The sequence below is a fragment of the Carya illinoinensis genome, chromosome 11 (genome assembly GCF_018687715.1).
Source record: "Carya illinoinensis cultivar Pawnee chromosome 11, C.illinoinensisPawnee_v1, whole genome shotgun sequence".
Lineage (NCBI taxonomy): Eukaryota > Viridiplantae > Streptophyta > Magnoliopsida > Fagales > Juglandaceae > Carya > Carya illinoinensis.
Window position 1 is genome coordinate 13,558,473 of NC_056762.1, and position 18,861 is coordinate 13,577,333.

Consider the following 18,861-nt stretch of genomic DNA (forward strand, 5'->3'; position numbering starts at 1 on the left):
CTCAAGATTAGTTGGAGGGGGTAGTTGTCCATTTAAGAAAGGTATGGATGAGGAGAAATGAGGTAGTCTTTGAGAAGAGGCCGTCATGTCCCAAGAAGCTGTTGGTAATTGCAAAAGAAGGTTTAGAGGAATATAAAAAAAGCTTGGCAAGTGCAAAAACCAGAGGTTAGTGCAGGAATCAGTGAATGAACCGAAGTAAACATGTCTTCATGGATGAAACCTGATGTTGGTTTTGTGAAAATTAATTGGGATGCAACTTTGGATGCTAAGAAAAGGCTGATGGGGATGAGAATTATTATTAGAAATGATATGTGTGGTGCTATGGTGGTAGCTTGTGACAACAAAAGATGGTTCAAAGACCAGACATAGCAGATCAGTGTTTTGCACTATAGAAAGTTTTGGAAATTTACAAAGATCATAATTTTGAGAGGGTGATTTTCGAAAGTGATGCTAAAGCTATTGTTATGGTTGTGAAGAGTAATGAAGAGATATTGACTTGTTATGGTCCTTCGATTAATGATATTAGACAAGTATTTAGAAATAGATGTGATTGGAGTATACAATTTGCAGATAGGGATAGTAACACAGTAGCTCATTCTTTAGCAAATGCTACTTTACAATTAGGGGGTGAATAAGTCCTTGACTTCATTCTACAAAGCCTAGATTGAGATAAAGGTTGTAATGGATGAAGTTTATTAATGATATACTGAGGTTTTATTTTTTATTTTTTAAAAAAAGGTCTTTCAATTTATCTGTCCGCTCTTAACCATCATTTTACTATGTATCCAAAATGCCAATGAATTACGAAACAACACGAGTAATTATTAGATATTTTATGAGTGTGATATTTCTATCTTATTATAAAATGTTATATTAATTAAAATTAATATTTATAAAAATAATTTTAATTATATCACATATTATAATAGAAAATCTATTATATTACATATTATGTCTGAGAATATCTTATAATTTCTTGCACAATAATATCACCAACCAAATTTCGAGAACCCCTAAAAAGAACGACGTCATCAATGATGAAGTGTTCTTTCAGAGTAATGCTACATACAGTCGTGGAGTTACAAACGCCGCGCAATCACTTTGAAAAAGAGTGGAGTCCACGATTAAAAAGTTAGTTTTTTTTTTCATGTGGGTCCCATATTAATTCATTTTTTTCAAAACGACTGCACGCCGCTTACACAACCACGACTGCAAATATCATTTCTCGTTCTTTCAAGTCTACGCTCAATTTTGGCTCCTTCATTTAAGCTCTATGCACCATTTTTTTTTTTCCACCAACTTGCCATCAAAGGGTGTGTACTTATTCTTTTTAATTTGTTCATTTTGTTTTAATTTCCTTGATAAACAGTGCTCAACTCAAAATGTTTTCCGATTCACAAAATCACTTTAGATACAACTCAAAAATATTAAGGATATTTGGAAATAAGAAGAGATGAAAAATTCGTGAATAGTAATAAAATAGTTTGACTTATAATATTTTATAAAATTTTGAAAAATGAAAATGAGAAAGTTGAATACAAATATTATAAAGTTAAAATATTATTAGAATATAATTTTTTATTATTATATTTATTTTGAGATTTGAAAAAAATTAAATTATTATTTTATTATATTTAAAAGTTTGAAAAAATTATAATAATTAGTTTTAAAATATTTTTTATTTAAATAATATTTGAAAAAAAAAAAAGATTGAATGAGATAAAAAACAGTGAAAAAGAGATAAAAAAAAATATTATCAAACATCTATTAGTTTGCATCTCACGTAACAAAGGGGTACTGTACCATAAGATTAAGATTGATATAGTAGATAGCGTTTTTTTTTATTAAACTAAAAAGATGATAAAGTGGATAGCGTCGACTTGGTAAAATAGATTTAATGCTAGAATGCAACCCTGACAAGTTGACAACCATATAATAAAATACAGCTTGAAAGGAGCCAGCTATGTCCAAAAGTCAGACATGGAAGCTGATGGCTTGATTTCACCGATAGAAATGAGGTATTTATAAATAATAGTAAAATAATTTAAATTAAAATATTGTTTATAATTTTAAAAAATAAATATATAAAAATTAAATAAATATATTATAAAATTAAAATATAATTTTTATCTCAGAATTTCAAAATTTTGAATTGTTTATTTTATTTTATTTAGAAGTTTAAAAATTTTTTAATAATTAGATAATGATTAGATTAAAAAATTGATTATTTAAAATTAAAAAATATTTGTATTTATGATATTTGGATATAGAGATAAGATGATATTATATTGCAATTAAGATTGTATTTAGATTGTAAGGTGATTTCAAAATATTATGTAAATAATAATAAAAGAATAAAAAAAAATATTAAATAATAATATAAAATAATAAATAATAACCATCCAAACCAGCCCCTACAAAGATATGTAACCGCCAACGATGGATGTATGAGCGTGCTGCTGCTCGGGCCTCACGATGTCGACCCCCTAATCGAATGCGTGCCGCACCGGTCTGCTTCCTCTCCCAGCGCCAGCCATTTGACCTCAAGAGCACACACAAGTAGACGTGATATTAAATAATTTTTGAAAGAAAGTTCAACTTTCTGAATATTTCAACGCTTACCAACTTGACAACGGATGCGGGATTTGTATATTCAAGAAAATTATGTTTATTCAGAGAAGTATTCAATCTGGCGGCTCTTCAATTTTCTGTAGAGAATATACATCTTCTCTTGTTTTGCGCTCTCTGATCTTCATCTCCGCAATCTCATCTCTTCTGGGTCTATTGTTGTTGGATCTATATCTTAGAGAAAGCTGTCCAAATTCCAGAGAGTCATGGTGGGATCCCCACCAGTTTTAGCTTTCGCTGCCATCTGTGCTGCTTGCATCTTTGGCATGGTTGAGGTAGCTCGAGCTCAAGACCAAAATGGTACCAGTGCTGTTACAGACCCTGCTGAAGGTCTGTCTCTTTATCCTTCTATCTTTTCTTCCCTGAATGCTCTGAAGTTGTTACCTTTCCTAACTCCACGAATATACCAAAGGAACAAAAAATGACGAATAACTATTTTGAGATCAATCTTTAACTCGAACGTCTCACGAATTAGCTCTAGCTTTAACATCTAAAGAAAAGCTGTCTCCTTTTCTATGGCTCCGCTCTTTTTATGTTAAACGTATTGAGTTGCTGATTTCCATCAAATATCTGTATTTTACCCTACATATATACACAAAGTAAACAGTTCGATAAAACTAATTCAATATTTCTATGAAAATTTAGATCTATCTATTTATCAATATATATATATATATGTATATGTATATAGTAATGTTAGATACAGTTTTAGCATACACAAAGATCGCATACTGCCTAGACTCATCTTTAAAAGATGGATCTTTTTACGTACATATCATTTGCCTATTTTTTTCAAACGGAATTTGTGGACTTTCACATTTAAAATTATACAAATAATTTCTCTTATATAAGTCCTTCAAGAGTTCCTGTCTCGATTTCTCTCGTCCATTTTCCCTAGAGTAATTATAAGGGTCTTATATCATGATTTTCTTAATTATTATAGATATTAATCTCTTTAATTAACTCTATTAGTATTTAGGGTAAACTATTAAAAAACACCATACATCAGTTTTACATTATTATTATTAAGGTCTTTTTGGGCTTTCATTTTTATCTAATTACTCCCTTACTATAAGAAAAAGCGGTTATTTGTAACGAAATTTGACTATAAGAAATATTCATTTTGGTTATAAATAACTGTCCACATATAAACGTTTTTCTTCCTTTGATTATAGCAAACAAATAAATTCTAGAAGACGACTCTATTTATCAATATTATAATTTTACATTTTTTTTTCTCCCACTTTTTAGTTTGTAATATAAAAAATGCTAAACTTACTATAATTTTTACAACGAAATCTTAAAAACTTCCTACGATTGGTTGCACATTGTCAATATTGTAAATATCCATTTCACTTACTTTTTTATTTTAAGTTTAGATTGGTGATACATTAATTTATAAAGTTTATATAGTAAAATGTAAAGACATTTAGATCTCTTAATAGTTCTTAGGATTTAGAATGAGAGAGAAATAGATATATGAAATGATCGCACAATATTTAGAGTTGTTCGAGTGAATATCTTTAGATAATTAAAAAGGAATACTATTCATTATCCTATACTACACATTTTATATATTTTATTTTATTTTTTTATTAATTTTTATTTTATTTTATTCTTGTTAAATTAATTGAGTTGTTTTATTTATCATCCATACATCACATATTTGTTAAAGGAAAAATGATTTTTTTTTAATATATATGATGTGTAGTGTGTAAGGATGACAAGTAGAAATAATCATAATTAAATGCATAATAACAACTAGTTGTAGGACTCATTTTTTGTATCTATTTCTTTCTAATAAGAAAGAACCGCAACATCAACTAACTACATCTATAGCAAATCCACATCATTATTAGAGACTAAAATATCGTTGAGATAAGATGAGATATGAGTTAAAAGTTGAATAAAATATTGTTATAATATAATTTTTGTTTTGATATTTAAAAAGTTATAATGATTAGATTAGAAAATTTTTGAAAATATTGTTTTGAATAAAATATTTTGTCTGGAAGTTTGAAAAAGTTATAATAATTATATTAGAACAAATGAGATGTGTTAAAATTATTTCATTATCCAAACAACCCGTAAAAGGAAAAAAAATCAACATAATTAAATAAAAAATCATTTAACAAACTTTAGAGAGACACGTGACAAATAAATTAATTTTTAATGATATAACATCTTATAATAGAACATGAGCGGAACGCATCCATGGTCCATACTCAATAATTATGCTAATTTTTCGTATCTTAACCATGACATCAAATGAGAAAAACCTATAAATTTTTCTATTCTTCTCCCACAATAAATCATAAGAAAATATATAAATAAAATATTTCATTTTCACCAAGAGAATCATAATAAATACTTGTACTTAAAATTTGTATTATTATTATTTATCTGGTTTTATAATAAGTGATGCAATTAGGCTTTAAAAAATAATTAAATACTTATAAATTTTTTTTTATAAAACTCATTTATAATATTATTTTTGTGAATTTATTTTAAAAATATTATTTTTGTGAATTTATTTTAAAAATATTATCTGTCATTTGTTACTAACAATTGTTGAAACTCCACATACCTATTTTATTTTTGTTGAAAATAATGTTAGATATAAGTTTTAAATAGATAAATCTTATATAAACTTTTTATAAAAATATGTGTTTTATAAAAATGAGCCTCATAAAAACTGATTCTTTTACATTTTTTTTAAAATAAAGTTTATAGTTTTGAAAAATTTGTACTAGATTTGTGAGGTTTTTACAAATCTGTCGGATGCCCACAAATCCCTCCTCCAAACTGCTCTCTGTCCGGCTTGCAAGTGAAGAACTTAAAACAATTTTTATCCCTCCCGCCACCCCAGGCGGCTGATTGTATGGTCATCAGCGCAAGACTTTCTCACCAGGAGAATGGTAACCTTCAGTGAGAGAAGTTTCCCTCAGCATCGATGGAGGTTTCATCTATGTACCATATTCCTTAAGCCTCCTTTTCCCCCACATTGAGAAGAGCTATGAATTTTTCTGCTATAAACAAGAGGTGACGCCTTTTTTTTAAGTAATGTCGAGTTGCTTGTTGCCATACATCTAATTTTTAGTCACAATCTAGTCCAGGATTCAGAGATAGTGCGTTAGAGATCTGACTTGAAAACATTAGGAATTCGAACAGAATCTCCATTGTCGAAGTGGCCACGACACCAAATTTAAAGTGCTTAATGCATTTTATCTAGACAAATTGGATTATTGGAGTTTTTTTTAATACCCCACACACGCAGACACAAGCTACATTTGTGGAATTACTTTTAGGGTGAAGATTGTAATGGGCTGAGAGCCTGAGACCGTAAGAGACATCGCAGGTTAAATATCTGCATTTGTTTTCCAAGCTCATGACATTGATTAGTACTCGTGAATTTAATTGCAGCTAGAGCTCTGAATTCAATATTTCAACAATGGGGAATCTCAGCACGATCAGATCAATGGAATATAAGTGGGGAACTCTGCAGCGGAGCTGCCATCGACACGACCAGCTTCGATGATGGAAATTACAACCCATTTATCAAATGTGATTGTTCTTACAATAGTAGCTCTACTTGTCACATTACCCAACTGTATGTCTCTCTCCCTCTCACCTGCACAATTTCCATACCAGTTCTTCAGAAAAGATGGAAAACCTGAAGTGCTTCATGTTCATGCTTAGATAATTGTATCACATCATTCGGTTTTATCTCTAAGTGGCATTACAATTTATATAGTCGTAGATTAGCTCTAATATAAGAAGCACACCTTTAATGTGTAGATTGCAGTATTAAAGTGGGCAGGGCAAGGTGATAAACATACCTTACTTCTTGACTGAAAAAAGAGTAAGAAAGTCATTTTGTTGGACATTGAAATAGATGGGCCAAAGGCCTATTGGAACTTATCCCTTCTCATGAGAGAAAGTCCCAGGGATTGAGTCCCCATACTCCCAACTCTCTTTATAAGAAAAAAAAAAGGTTAATAGATTGTGTCTTAGGCTTAGCTTTTTTCGGACCAATATCTATGAATGTAGGGTGTCCATCAATTCTTGTTTCTGACCAAATCAAAGCATTAAATATGATTCATGTTGATAAGCCACAAAACATTAAGAAACCAAACCCCAAGTATGTAGCCATGGGAGGTACAACATAAAACATGAAGAGTCATGCATCTTAGTAACAGTGTCTATGCCATCATGAGAAAATTGTGGATGTGTATGATGGTTGTGGACATGCGTGCAGGTCATCAGCCTGAAATATGTTTGAATGTGTTGGTAGCGTATTTGGTAGCAATAAAAGTGTTAGTAGTAACTGTATATAGAAGTCTTACTCTTAGCATGTGATAATTCTATCATTCCATGTGGTTTACTCCCCCCAAAGAGATCTTATTTAATTGAGGTTATTTTCATTCACAAGTTAGCCATCTATCAGTTTGGCTGGCCGAATGAATTTGGTCCTTCCAATTAAAGCGAAATTGTAGGTCATAATAAGAGTATTGGAATTTGAATTCCAGCTTGACCCATTTAAGTTGTATTTCTAATAGAGAATATGTATGTATGTGTGGATAATAATGTTATTATGGTATTTCTATATAAGTTTTCCAAAGGGAAAACTAAGCCCCTATAATTTCCTTTTGCTTCTCAATTTTGAAATGTGATACCCCATTATGATAATTGATAAAGGTAGGTGGTATATGGAATCCCATATTATTTGAGAATGAGAAGTTCTTGCTCTTTATAATGTTTCAAAGGGATTTCAATTGTATTATTGACTAATCCTTTTGGAGTATAGGCCATGTATTATTGAAATAGGTTTGAAATATGTATAGAAAAGTGTGCGGTAGGAGAGGCGATGACAGTGGCCTCTGCAACGGTTTGCTCTAAACCAGAGAACGCTGATGAGTACTTGCGTGCTGGATCTCTGGTGTATCTGAACCAGATAATGCCGATGGGCGACAAGACAAAGGCTGCCACCCCTCCGACAATGGCGTCTTCTTCGACGAAGGGTACACAGCATCTGGACGATATGGAGGATACCTGAGACCTTTGTTTAGAGGAAACAAGGGATGTGGGTGCAGATGAAGGGTCTTCTAAGAGCCTTATACCGATACAAGGTCCTTTAGAATGGGAGTATGGGATGTTTTCTGAGGAGGGTGAGCTGAGGACGCCGTTGGTTTCGCAGTGGGCTAACAAGGAGGGGGAACCCTTTCCTCTTAACTGTATGCTTCCAGATCAGTCTAATGCTTCAAGTTGGATTTTGTAGAAGGTAAAGGAAATTCAATTTTGCGTAGGGATGGAGTGTGAAGGTTTTGAGGAGCAATTTATGACACTGCTTACAGCTATTGAAGCTGGTCATGGTGATCCTAAAAAATCAGTTTCACAAAAGTGGAGGAAGCTAAAGAGGCTAACATGGTCTCTTAATTATGAGGGTAGTGCAAGTCGAGAAAGAACTAAAGGGAAGGGAATAGTCCCTATTTTATGAAGCCTAAAATTGTTTCTTGGAATGTCCGAGGGCTTAACGAGCCAAATAAACGCTTTCGTATAAAAAATCTGCTTTGTGAGTGGAGGGCAGACATCGTATGCTTATAGGAAACTAAACTGAAATATGATACAAGGAGAATTGTTAGAAGTATATGGAATTGTACATATGTGGATTGGGCTTATCTTGTAGCTGATGGGGCTTCGGGATGTGTATTAGTGATGTGGGATAGAAGAGTAGTGGAGCGAATGGAGGACTTTATCGGGGAATACACATTCGCAAGTTCTTTTAGAAGTGTGGAAGATACTTTATGTGGGCCTTTGCTAGTATCTACAGGCCAAACTTGGACAGCAATAGAAGTATTTTATGGTAAGAACTAGCAGGAGTATATAGCTGGTGGGAATTACCATGTTGCATAAGTGATGATTTTAATGTTGTAAGATTTCCAAGTGAACACAGAGGAGATAGTAGAATGCGACCAGCAATGACAAAGTTTTTTGAATTTATCTTTGACTTGAGTCTGGTGGACATCCCTCTCTTGAGAGGGGCATTCACGTGGTCAAATAATCATACCTGGTCTCGATTGGACAGATTTTTAGTATCCTTGGATTGAAAATCTCAATATCCAGAAATATGTCAAAGGAGGCTATCTCATCTGTGCTCGGATCATTTTCCTATTTTGCTTGATTGTGGTGGTATCCAAGGAGGGCATAGGTATTTCAAATTTGAAAATATGTGGCTGAAGATTGAATGTTTTGTGAACAGGGTTCGGCAATGGCAGTCCTCATCAGTTTGACGGAACCCCTAGTTTCATTCTTGCAGGTAAACTAAAAGCTTTAAAAAATGATTTGAAGATTTGGAACACACAGTCTTTTGGCAACATTGGGGAACAAAAGAAGTCCATATTGGAAGATCTTTAGGAGCTAGAGAGGACACAGGAGGGCCAGGCTTTATCCTTGGAAGAAACATCTCAAAATTCAGAGGTGGTCACTAAATTAGAGAGGGTCATTTTGCTGGAAGAGATTTCATGGCACCAAAAATCTAGAGTTTTGTGGTTGAAAGAAGGGACTGAAGTAAAAAATTTTTCCATAGAGTGGCCAATTCTCACAGGAGAACAACACTATAGAGATGCTAAATATAGAGGGCGTAGCATGTACTGAGGCCCCTGTAATTAGAGCTCATGTTGTTGGTTTTTTTGAACATTTGCTTATAGAACAAATGCGGTGGCGGCCCAAGCTCGATGGTCTAGCTCTTGATTCTATTGACCCACAAGATACCTCGAGGTTGGAGAGGCCCTTCGAGGAGATGGAGATTCATGATGTGGTGAGGAAAATGACCAAAGTCAAAGCCCCTGGGCTAAATGGATTTTCTATAGGTTTTTTCCAAACTTGTTGGGAAGTGGTGAAAGGGGATTTAATGAAGGTGTTTTAGGAGCTGTTCATGGCTGGAAAATTTGAAAAAAGCCTTAACGCCACATTTATGGCATTAATTCCTAAGAATATTTTGGTAATAAAACTCTTATTAACTAAAAAAAAAAAAAAAAAAAAAAAAAACCTAAGAAGATTGGAGCATTGGATGTCAAAGATTTTCAGCCCATTAGTCTTATAAGTAGGGTGTATAATATCATCTCTAAGGTGCTTGCAAACCCCAAAACACATTTGTACGAGGAAGGCAAATCCTAGATTCAATCCTCATTGCCAATGAGTGTCTAGATAGCAAAAAAAAAAAAAAAAAAAAATCTGGTAAATTGGGGATCCTATATAAGTTAGATATGGAGAAGGCATATGATCATGTTAATTGGGATTTCCTACTCTACTTGCTTGAGAGGTGTGGTTTTGGGGAGAGATGGTGCATATCAATAGCGAGATTCTTTGTGTTGGTAAATGGTAGTCCAATTGGTTTTTTCAACAGTTTGTGAGATTTGAGACAAAGGGATCCAGTGTCCCCACTCCTCTTTGTTATTGTTATGGAGGTATTGAGCAGAATGACTTTGACATTGGTTTGTACTGGTTTCATGGCTGGATTCTCGGTTGGTGACCCCACTAGGGGTAATATTAACATTTTTCATTTATTATTTGCAGATGATACGCTTATATTCTATGAGGCGGAACAAAACCAATTGCGGGCACTGAGGGCACTACTACTTTGTTTTGAATGGGCATCGGGTTTGAAAGTGAACCTTCAAAAATCTGAATTGGTGCCAGTTGGTAATGTTTGTAATATTAGACAACTGGCTAACACTTTAGGATGCAAGGTGTCTGCCTTACCTATGAATTACTTGGGTTTACCGTTGGGGTTGCCTTAAGGACGATAACAGTATGGGATTCAGTGATAGAGAAGATTGAGCGTAGACTGGTTGGTTGGAAGAGATTGTAGTTGTCAAAAAGGGGTAGGATCACTTTAATTAAAAGTACTCTCTCAAATATACTAATGTACTTTTTTTCTCTATTCCCAATTCCTGCAAGTGTGGCGAGCAGGATTGAGAAACTGTTCAGGGACTTCAGTTGGAGTGGCATGGGGGATGACTTCAAATTCCATCTAGTCAAATGGACTAAGGTATGTTCCCCACTTCCCATGGGAGGGTCGGGTATTAGAAATCTAAAGACTTTAAATAGGGCATTACTTGGGAAACAGTTGTGGCAATATAACACAGAATCGGAAGCTCTATGGAAGTTGGTGATTGACTATAAATATGGAAATGTTTTTTTTGGGGGGGGGGGGGGGGGGTTTGGAGTAATAGAGAGGTAAATAGGCCTCACAGAGTGGGGATGTAAAAGCATCTTAGTCGGGGATGGGAGGTGTTCTCTCATCACACTAGACTTGTGTTGGGAGATGGTTCTAGAATAAAATTCTAGAGCGACATATGGTGTAGAAATAATACACTCATAGATTTATTTCCTTCAGTATTCAGGATGGCATGTGAGAAAGAAGTTTTTGTGGCTGATTTTATGGTGATAGCTAGGGATCAAATACAGTAGAACATAATCTTTAGCAGGGCACCTCAAGACTTGGAGGTTGGTGGTTTTGAGGAATTCTTTCAACTTTTGTATTTTGAGGTTGGCAGTTTTGAGCATCCAAGGAAATGATAAGTTGTGGTGGGTACCAGTAGGTAAAGGCACCTTCTCGTTTTGATTGTTCTATAAGTCTCTCACACAGGTGTAGAACACTCAGTTTCCATAGAAGAAGATCTGGCGTAATAAGGCGCTTCCCAAAGTGACTTTTTGTGCATGGACAACTTCATTGGGAAAGATCTTGATGACGGATAATTTGTGAAGATGCAGGGTGACCATAATAGACTAGTGCTGCATGTGCAAGAAGAGCGGTGAAACTGTGGATCATCTTTTACTGCATTGTGATGTTGCTAGAGCGTTATGGGTTGAGGTGTTCAGCAGACTAGAGGTAGCGTGGGTTATGCCCACCACAGTGGAGGCACTCTTGGCTTGTTGGACAAATCTAGGAGGTATTCCACAAATCAAAGCCGTGTGGAAGATGATCCTTATTTGCATTCTGTGGTGCTTATGGTAGGAGCGGAATGATAGGACGTTTGAAGACAAGGAGCAATCTTTTGAGGATCTTACATTTTTTTTTTTAGAACGTTATTCCTATGGATAGCTATAGACTTTAATGGTTTAGACCCGGATAGCTATAGACTTTAATGGTTTAGACCTGCATGATTTTCTTGTTTCCTTTTCTCCTTCCTAAATAGGTGTTCTCTATTGTATACCATCTTGTGTACATGGGCTATGCCTATTATATTAATACAATCGTTTACTTATAAAAAATAAAAAATAAAAAGTATAGGCCATGTGGCATGGGACTTCCACTGGGATATTATAAATGGTATCAGAGCCTATCCTAACTAGAATTGTGGGACTTGAGTTATGCCACCACGACGGATTGGCCTAACGAGGACGTCGGGAACATAAAGAGGGAAGATTGTGATACCCCATTTCGATAAGTGATAAGGTTAGTTAGTGTATGGGATCCCACATTGCTTGGGAATGAGAAATTCTTGTTCTATAATGTTCCAATAGGGCTCCAATTGTATCATTAACTAGTCTTTTTGGAGTATAGGTCATGTAGCTTGGGCTTTCCATTAGGGTGTTACATGAAACCCTAGCTGGTTTAAGGTTTTGCCTGATCCCCACGATTCCTAAGTTCCCTCTCTTGTTAAAGTCGACTCATGCAATTTCATCTCATAGAACTTCCATTTGAAAATGACAAAGCTGAGTTCCACAATCTCAGCAATCACCATACCAGCATGAATTTCTAACTTTCTTTATTATAGATGTAAGACATTGCCTCTTGAAGAGAGGGGATGATCCTTTTTCAAGATCTGAACTTGAACCTGATCATATTGAGACTGTAGCCCTCCCAGAACTTATGAATACACGTCTTTTATGAACTTCTGAAAATCTGCAGCATCCTGTGCACACTTGGCCTCGTATTTTTCATAATGGTTTAATTCCTACCAGAGATTACGAAGTTTATGGAAGAAAGTTTCTACCAATCAATCATCCTGAAAAGTCACCTAAATTTGATGCCTCAAGACATAAACTTGTGACTTAGCACCAATAAACAAATCATACAGCAATAGTGAACATGCTGATGATTATTTTATTTTTAAACTCTCAAGGACTCTCTTTTAAAGGTTGAAGGGTGAAAACCAGAATAGATAAACGGCAGGTCATTCAAAAAAGCCAATCTATTGCCCATAATTGAATCTTGTTTCTGCATAAGTGGATCACTGCCCTCGAAAAAGTACGAAAGAATTATAATCATTCTGAAAATACCGTTCTTCCATTCTTTGGACTGATGGAACTGAACAAATGCAAAAAATTTATGCAGAGAAGAGTTACTTTGCTAAATCAAGATCTCCTAAGCATTTTAGGGTCTAAAATTGGAGAGAGATATACATATAAAGTGGGCTCTACAATATTTATTGAATATTTAATAAAGAAATTCACCCGGGTTGTTATAAATGTTGTAGAGACCCCTTTAAATGTTTATCTTTCTCTGTCTCACTTCTGTGTTGATCTATCTTTCACTTTAGGTTAAAAATTTAGAGGACCTTTTTCTACTCTGCCACTGAAATTTTGTCGTAAAGAGCACCACCATGACTGAAATGTCTTTAGATTACCCAGAAAATGCTGAGAGGCTTCAGTAGTGCCATTAGCAACCCGAAATGAAGAGAAGAAGTCAAACACAGAAGCAAGATAAAAATAAATTCGATTCTCCTTTGTGAACCCAGTGATGTGAATGAAAGCTCAATATGATACCTTGTTAGGATTGAAGATGCTTTGATACCACATTGAACGATTGAGAATGCTATGAGGAATGGAACCCCAAAACATGTAATTTCTGATTTTATTGCCTCTGTTATTTATATAATCGTACCAGATTCAGAACTTAAATGAGAAAATCTTGTACTAAAAGCAAAGAATAAACACAAACATGGAAAAACATAATTATGTGGGCAAATCAGAAAATATTCTAGTGTAGGATCAATGTACTGGTATTTATCACCAACCGCTAACAATTTGTAACCACCTGACAAGTTGTCTTAGGTAGCTATTCCTTACCTAGTGGTTTAAGCAACAAACCACCCTTATAAAGGGAAGAAGGATAGGGAGTATTATGTTTTGCTTGCCCTGGAATTATTTCAAACTACCATCGAGACAAATATTCATCATGTGCCACTGAAAGTGCATTTAATGATGACGCTTGCTGGAATTGGTCCCCCAAACTCTTTCTGCAAGTTATGGGGGTATTCTCTTTGTTGAGTTGCATGTATTCTGAAAAAGAGGTTTAAGTTCCATCTGAGATTTAAGAGGAGAAAGTTACCCGCTCATGCTTTGTTGATTATTTAATGGTTTTTAGAATTGAATCCAATTCCACCTCCCTTGATGTCTCAACCAATTCTATGAGTTGTTGGGGTTGTCTCCTAGCCCTGACTGGAGCAACCTCTTCCCTTGTTGAGTATTGAAGGAAGTAAAAAACCCAAACACTTTACTAGGCTACACAGAGATCTCCTTACCATTCTGGTAGTTAGAAGTTCCCCTCATCTTTTCTAGTTTGAAGGAATCTGATTGCAGTATTTTGGTAGAAAATATATTGGCAAATGCAAGAAGATGGGCTAGCCAGCCCGTGTCCTTTTCTGTTCATCTACAATTGATAAAACCAATCTTATTACTGTATAACCATTTTGGTCATCCTATTTTATTCTACCTAAAACTGTCATCAAGCAGATTGAAAGATTTGAGATCCTTTCTTTTGAAAGTCAGTGACTTATGTCAAGGTGGAGTGAGGGTAGCATGGGCTAGTGTATGGCTGTCCATTGTAGAAGGTGGCATGGTGATTGAAAGGTTGGAAACTTCACTGTTGTTGTAATAATCAAGCATGGACGGAGCCTGAAGCTGAGTCAAGCATGTCGAGCATATAGAGGGAAGTTGATGGGATACATTTTTATGGTTTGATAACTGGCATCCAAATGGTCTTGATGCTGAAGTTCAGTAGGGGAGCGCCATAGAAGTCACTAGGTCAAATAATAACATTAAGGCTGAAATCAACCAATAAAAATAACATTTAGGCTGAAGATAGTTATGAGCAACAACTAGAATCAGTCTTCATTCCTGGAATGGTGGAATTAGTGGCAAACACTCCTGCTATGCTCCTCCTCAACAGGTGTAGACAAATAGGATAGTCTTGACAGAGGCTTCATATGCGATTTCACGCTGAAGAGTGCCTATAATGCAAGCAGAATCCAAGGGCTAACTACAGAATGACATTATTTAGTTCAATGGCTTCATTCCCTGGCATGCCATGATCCTTTGGATTGTTTTCCATGGGATGCTGAACACTCTAGAAAGCTATAAACGTTGGATATATTCAAAATAGCACCTGAAAGCTACGCAATGAAGCAGAGGAAAAAGTGAATCACTTCTTTTCTAACAGTTCATTCTTCGCATGAATTGGGTCACTTCTTAATGATAAATGTGAGATGCCACCTGTCAAAAAGAATGGGTTGGAGACCATCATTGGTTGTCCACCCATTTCAGAGGAAAACCTCTACTCTTTTTTACTGTGAAGCTACTGTTTGCTACTTTTCTGTACACAACTTGGGAAGACAGGAATATGAGAATCAATGTAGTTAAATCTCAAGTTGTTGATGTTTTATAGAAATTCTTCAATGCATAGGGTGTGTTTTTCCCATCAATGCATTTTTATTCTTGTTTGTATGATTTACTGAGGCTATTGTAGAATGCCATCAATATGGAGGTGGTCATGTGCCGTGTAGAGCTCTGAAATGCAAATGTATTGTGTTGTTATCCTGAGGGATGGTTGCTGCATGAATGGTGACACTAATAGGAAATCTGTTATTGTACACTGAACTTTGAATTTAACGGCTTTGGTGGATGCATGTAGAAATTGAGATGCCTTTTTAGCATAAACATAGAAATAAAATCCTTGCAAAGGTGATCGGATCAAGTCTCACCATTATATTTTAATATGGCTTTTGTGGAGAACTTGAGTGATATTATTTACTTATCTTCTGGAGCAGTCATAAACCTGCCACATTACATTAAGCTTTTCAATTTTAGCTCTGAAAAAACCACAGTGAATGTAAGTAATTTCAATACAAGCTGAAGCACAATTCTTATAATAATCCACTTTTTGGCTCTAGACATTCTTTAAAAAGTTCAATGAAATTATGGGGATCAAAATATGGTTTATGTAATTGTACCAAACCTGAACTTCAAAATATCTTGAAGATATTGAATATATCAATCTTTCCTTTCATAATTGGTGGTTGTTCTGAATCTTCTTTGCAGGAAAGTATATGCCTTGGATGTTGTCGGCATAATCCCAGAACAACTATGGACCTTAACTTACCTTATCAATCTGTATGGTTTCTTCTCTCTATGATTATTCACTTTACATCAATAATAGTTACCTTCTTTATCATGTAAGCTAGGATCAAACTTAGACCTTGAAATTGTGATGCATATAATATCAACCAATTGAGATTTATCTCTATGTGATTCACTAGTTTTCCTCAATGATCCATTTCCTTTAAAGACTGTTACCCTCGACTTGGTTTTAGAGCACTATTCAAATAACACATGTGGCATATACAGTGAACAACTGCATTGTATTGATGCTGATGGCAGTAGCATGTATGCTAATGTCGGCTTGAGCTGAGGGAGCTATTAATCTACTTGGAAACAACTTGGTGTTGCATCCTTATGGTTGTTGGTGATGGATTTAAAGAATTGTGGCTGCAAGTCAATACATGAATGGTGAAGCTAGTTCATATTTTCTTTGCTTTGTCCATGTATGTAGTTCAACTATGTGGTTTCACGTTTTTTTGAAGTCATCGATGGTTCAAGTTGTGTTGTGGTGAGATTGGCGTTTTCCATTGACTAGGAATGGTGGTACTATAGCTAGTCCAAATGACATGCAGCTTAGTGTTAGACAAAATGGTGTTGCGCCTCTGGCCGCCCAGAAATCACACCCACAATAGATAGAGACAATATTTAAGTGGTTCGGCAACTGCCTACGTCCACTGAAGCGGAAATTCGATTTTTCAATATGTTTGTACAATTTTACAAACACTCACAACATCTCTCTATCTCTCTCAAATGGCCTCCGTTCTGGGTTTCCCCAGAACCCATTTTCTCCTTCTGCCCTCTGCCTGATCTCTCACCTCAGTGAAGATGAATTTTATTTTCACAACTCATCTCCTTTTATAGGAGAACCATGGGGGACAAAGCTCCCACGTTTCTTGACCAAGAGGGAGGTGTATTTCGGTGCAGCTTGATCAAGAGCTCTCTTGGTCCACATTTGCTGTAGAATTACGGTGCCTAATACAACAAAGAAAGAAACGGTGCACATGTGCAGCCCTTCATACTTGGGTTGATTCAACAATCACCCCCTCCACCCAAGTATGCCATACCAGGCTGCTTGTAAACTGATTCATTCTTCAAATGAATTCACCTCTTTCTTTGTATGCTTGTTAGCCATGAGAGATCCGCTATCACATGCATCTTCAGGTACGTCTTCAAATGGATATCCAGATACCTCTCCAAATGCATCTTCAAATGCATTAGCATCATCTATATCCACGGAGCTTGCAAAGGATTTTCTTCAGAGGAGATTTACCAGTGCTCAATTGCACAATCTCAACTCTCTAGGATTCTTCTTTTGCTCGAGTCCATGAGTCCGCACTCATGTACACCTTGAGCAAACTGAGCTTCGCTCTAGGCTCATCCGAGCAAACAATCTGCTTCGCTCTAGCCACATCCGAGCGAACAATTTGCTTGGTGCCTTTACAGCTTTCAAACCAGGCTCCATAATCCTACAATCACACCAATCTCCAACTTGGAGATTGGTTCTCAACATGCCGAGCTCTATCTCCAGCATGATCCCTTATACAATTTTACAGCTCATGTCTTCAACTTAGAAGACTAACCAAAGTGATGCATAACTTTAGTTCATCACGTACAATGCCCTTAATCAACACATCTACATAGGGCAACACATCTCCCACTGCACTGGGAATCAATGGTCTCGCACAGACCTTGACACATATCAGAGAACCTGTTGCTGAGGTCTCATCTCTGATCTGGGTGACTGACCCTTCATCCTGCTGCTATCTTCAGTCGCATGTGCCCATCTTGTGTGCAATCTCTGACTTGCATAATCTCCCTTCTTGCAAGATTTTTCTTCATACCGTAGTTCACTACCTTCATTCAGCAGGATACATTTTAAGGTAGTAACCACCATGGAGGTCTGATCGTCTTGGCAGTTCTTTTAGGTGTAGATATCCCTGGAACATCTGACGTTTTGTTCCCATCTCTCACACATGTACTTCATGTCGTGGTCTAGGGAGATTTCTTTAGAAAAGTAAAACTGGATTCCTTTTACTTTCTCATCTAATTCACACGACAATTACCACGAGCCAAGACCAATTAATCATTCGTGACCTTCCAACACCAAATGCTATTAGCAACAATAGCAACAATCTCCACCTTGTGACTTTGACTGGTCCCACAGCCAAGCTCCACCTCAATGAAGATCTTCATAGCTCCCGCTATCATGCTTCACCATAAAAGCATATCCACTCAGAATAAACTAATTCCAAGCATTTCACTTCGGCCCATGTCGAAAATAACCTTGCTGAAAACTATGGTGTAACTTTCACGTTTGGCTCTCCTGGAAGTTCATCAGCCATCGACATGAATTTCCACCACACACCCTGCATTAATGCTAAACCAATGCCTGTGTGTAAACTTGTGGACCTGCTAACATTAACACATCCTCTATCATGGCAACTCATGCTATGAGGATATACATGTCTCTTTTTTCATGGAGAGAGACACAACATTAGCATCAATACCAGTATCTCCATTTATTGACTTGGAGCCACTTGCCGAAACTGCTCCTTGTACTAGCCGTTTCACCAGTCGCTAGTATCACTGTTGACTTCAGGGATTGATTTGCCCTTCAACGCCTTTGAGAAAACACTACTGAATGACTGCTGTCTTCAGGCTGTCTTTAACAGCATTGTGCACTGCAAGAAATGCAACGCCATGTATTTCTTCAGTCACCATATTCACAGCATCATTCTCAGTTTTCTCCTGATTTTAGCAGTCTCTTGTGGCCTGTCTTGCCACAATTTCTAGCGAGTCATCTGTTGTCCAGATCTTGACTTGCCTCTGTCCTTACAATCAACATTC

General features: G+C 35.9%; 1 protein-coding gene across 3 annotated transcripts in view; it reads left to right on the forward strand.

The window, feature by feature from the left end:
• Nucleotides 1-2,431: 2,431 nt before the first annotated feature.
• Nucleotides 2,432-18,861, forward strand: part of LOC122280917 (probable LRR receptor-like serine/threonine-protein kinase At1g56140) — a 73,645-nt gene continuing 57,215 nt past the window's right edge. The window contains exons 1-4 of one of the 3 annotated variants that reach the window (XM_043092040.1): nt 2,432-2,710; nt 2,808-2,958; nt 6,052-6,238; nt 15,955-16,026. In XM_043092040.1, coding sequence (XP_042947974.1) covers nt 2,835-2,958; nt 6,052-6,238; nt 15,955-16,026 — 383 coding nt within the window. In that variant the 5' untranslated portion in view covers nt 2,432-2,710; nt 2,808-2,834. Of the gene's footprint in view, nt 2,959-5,384; nt 5,671-6,051; nt 6,239-15,954; nt 16,027-18,861 lie in introns of those variants that run through there. The other 2 variants (XM_043092041.1, XM_043092042.1) reach the window with 2 other exon arrangements.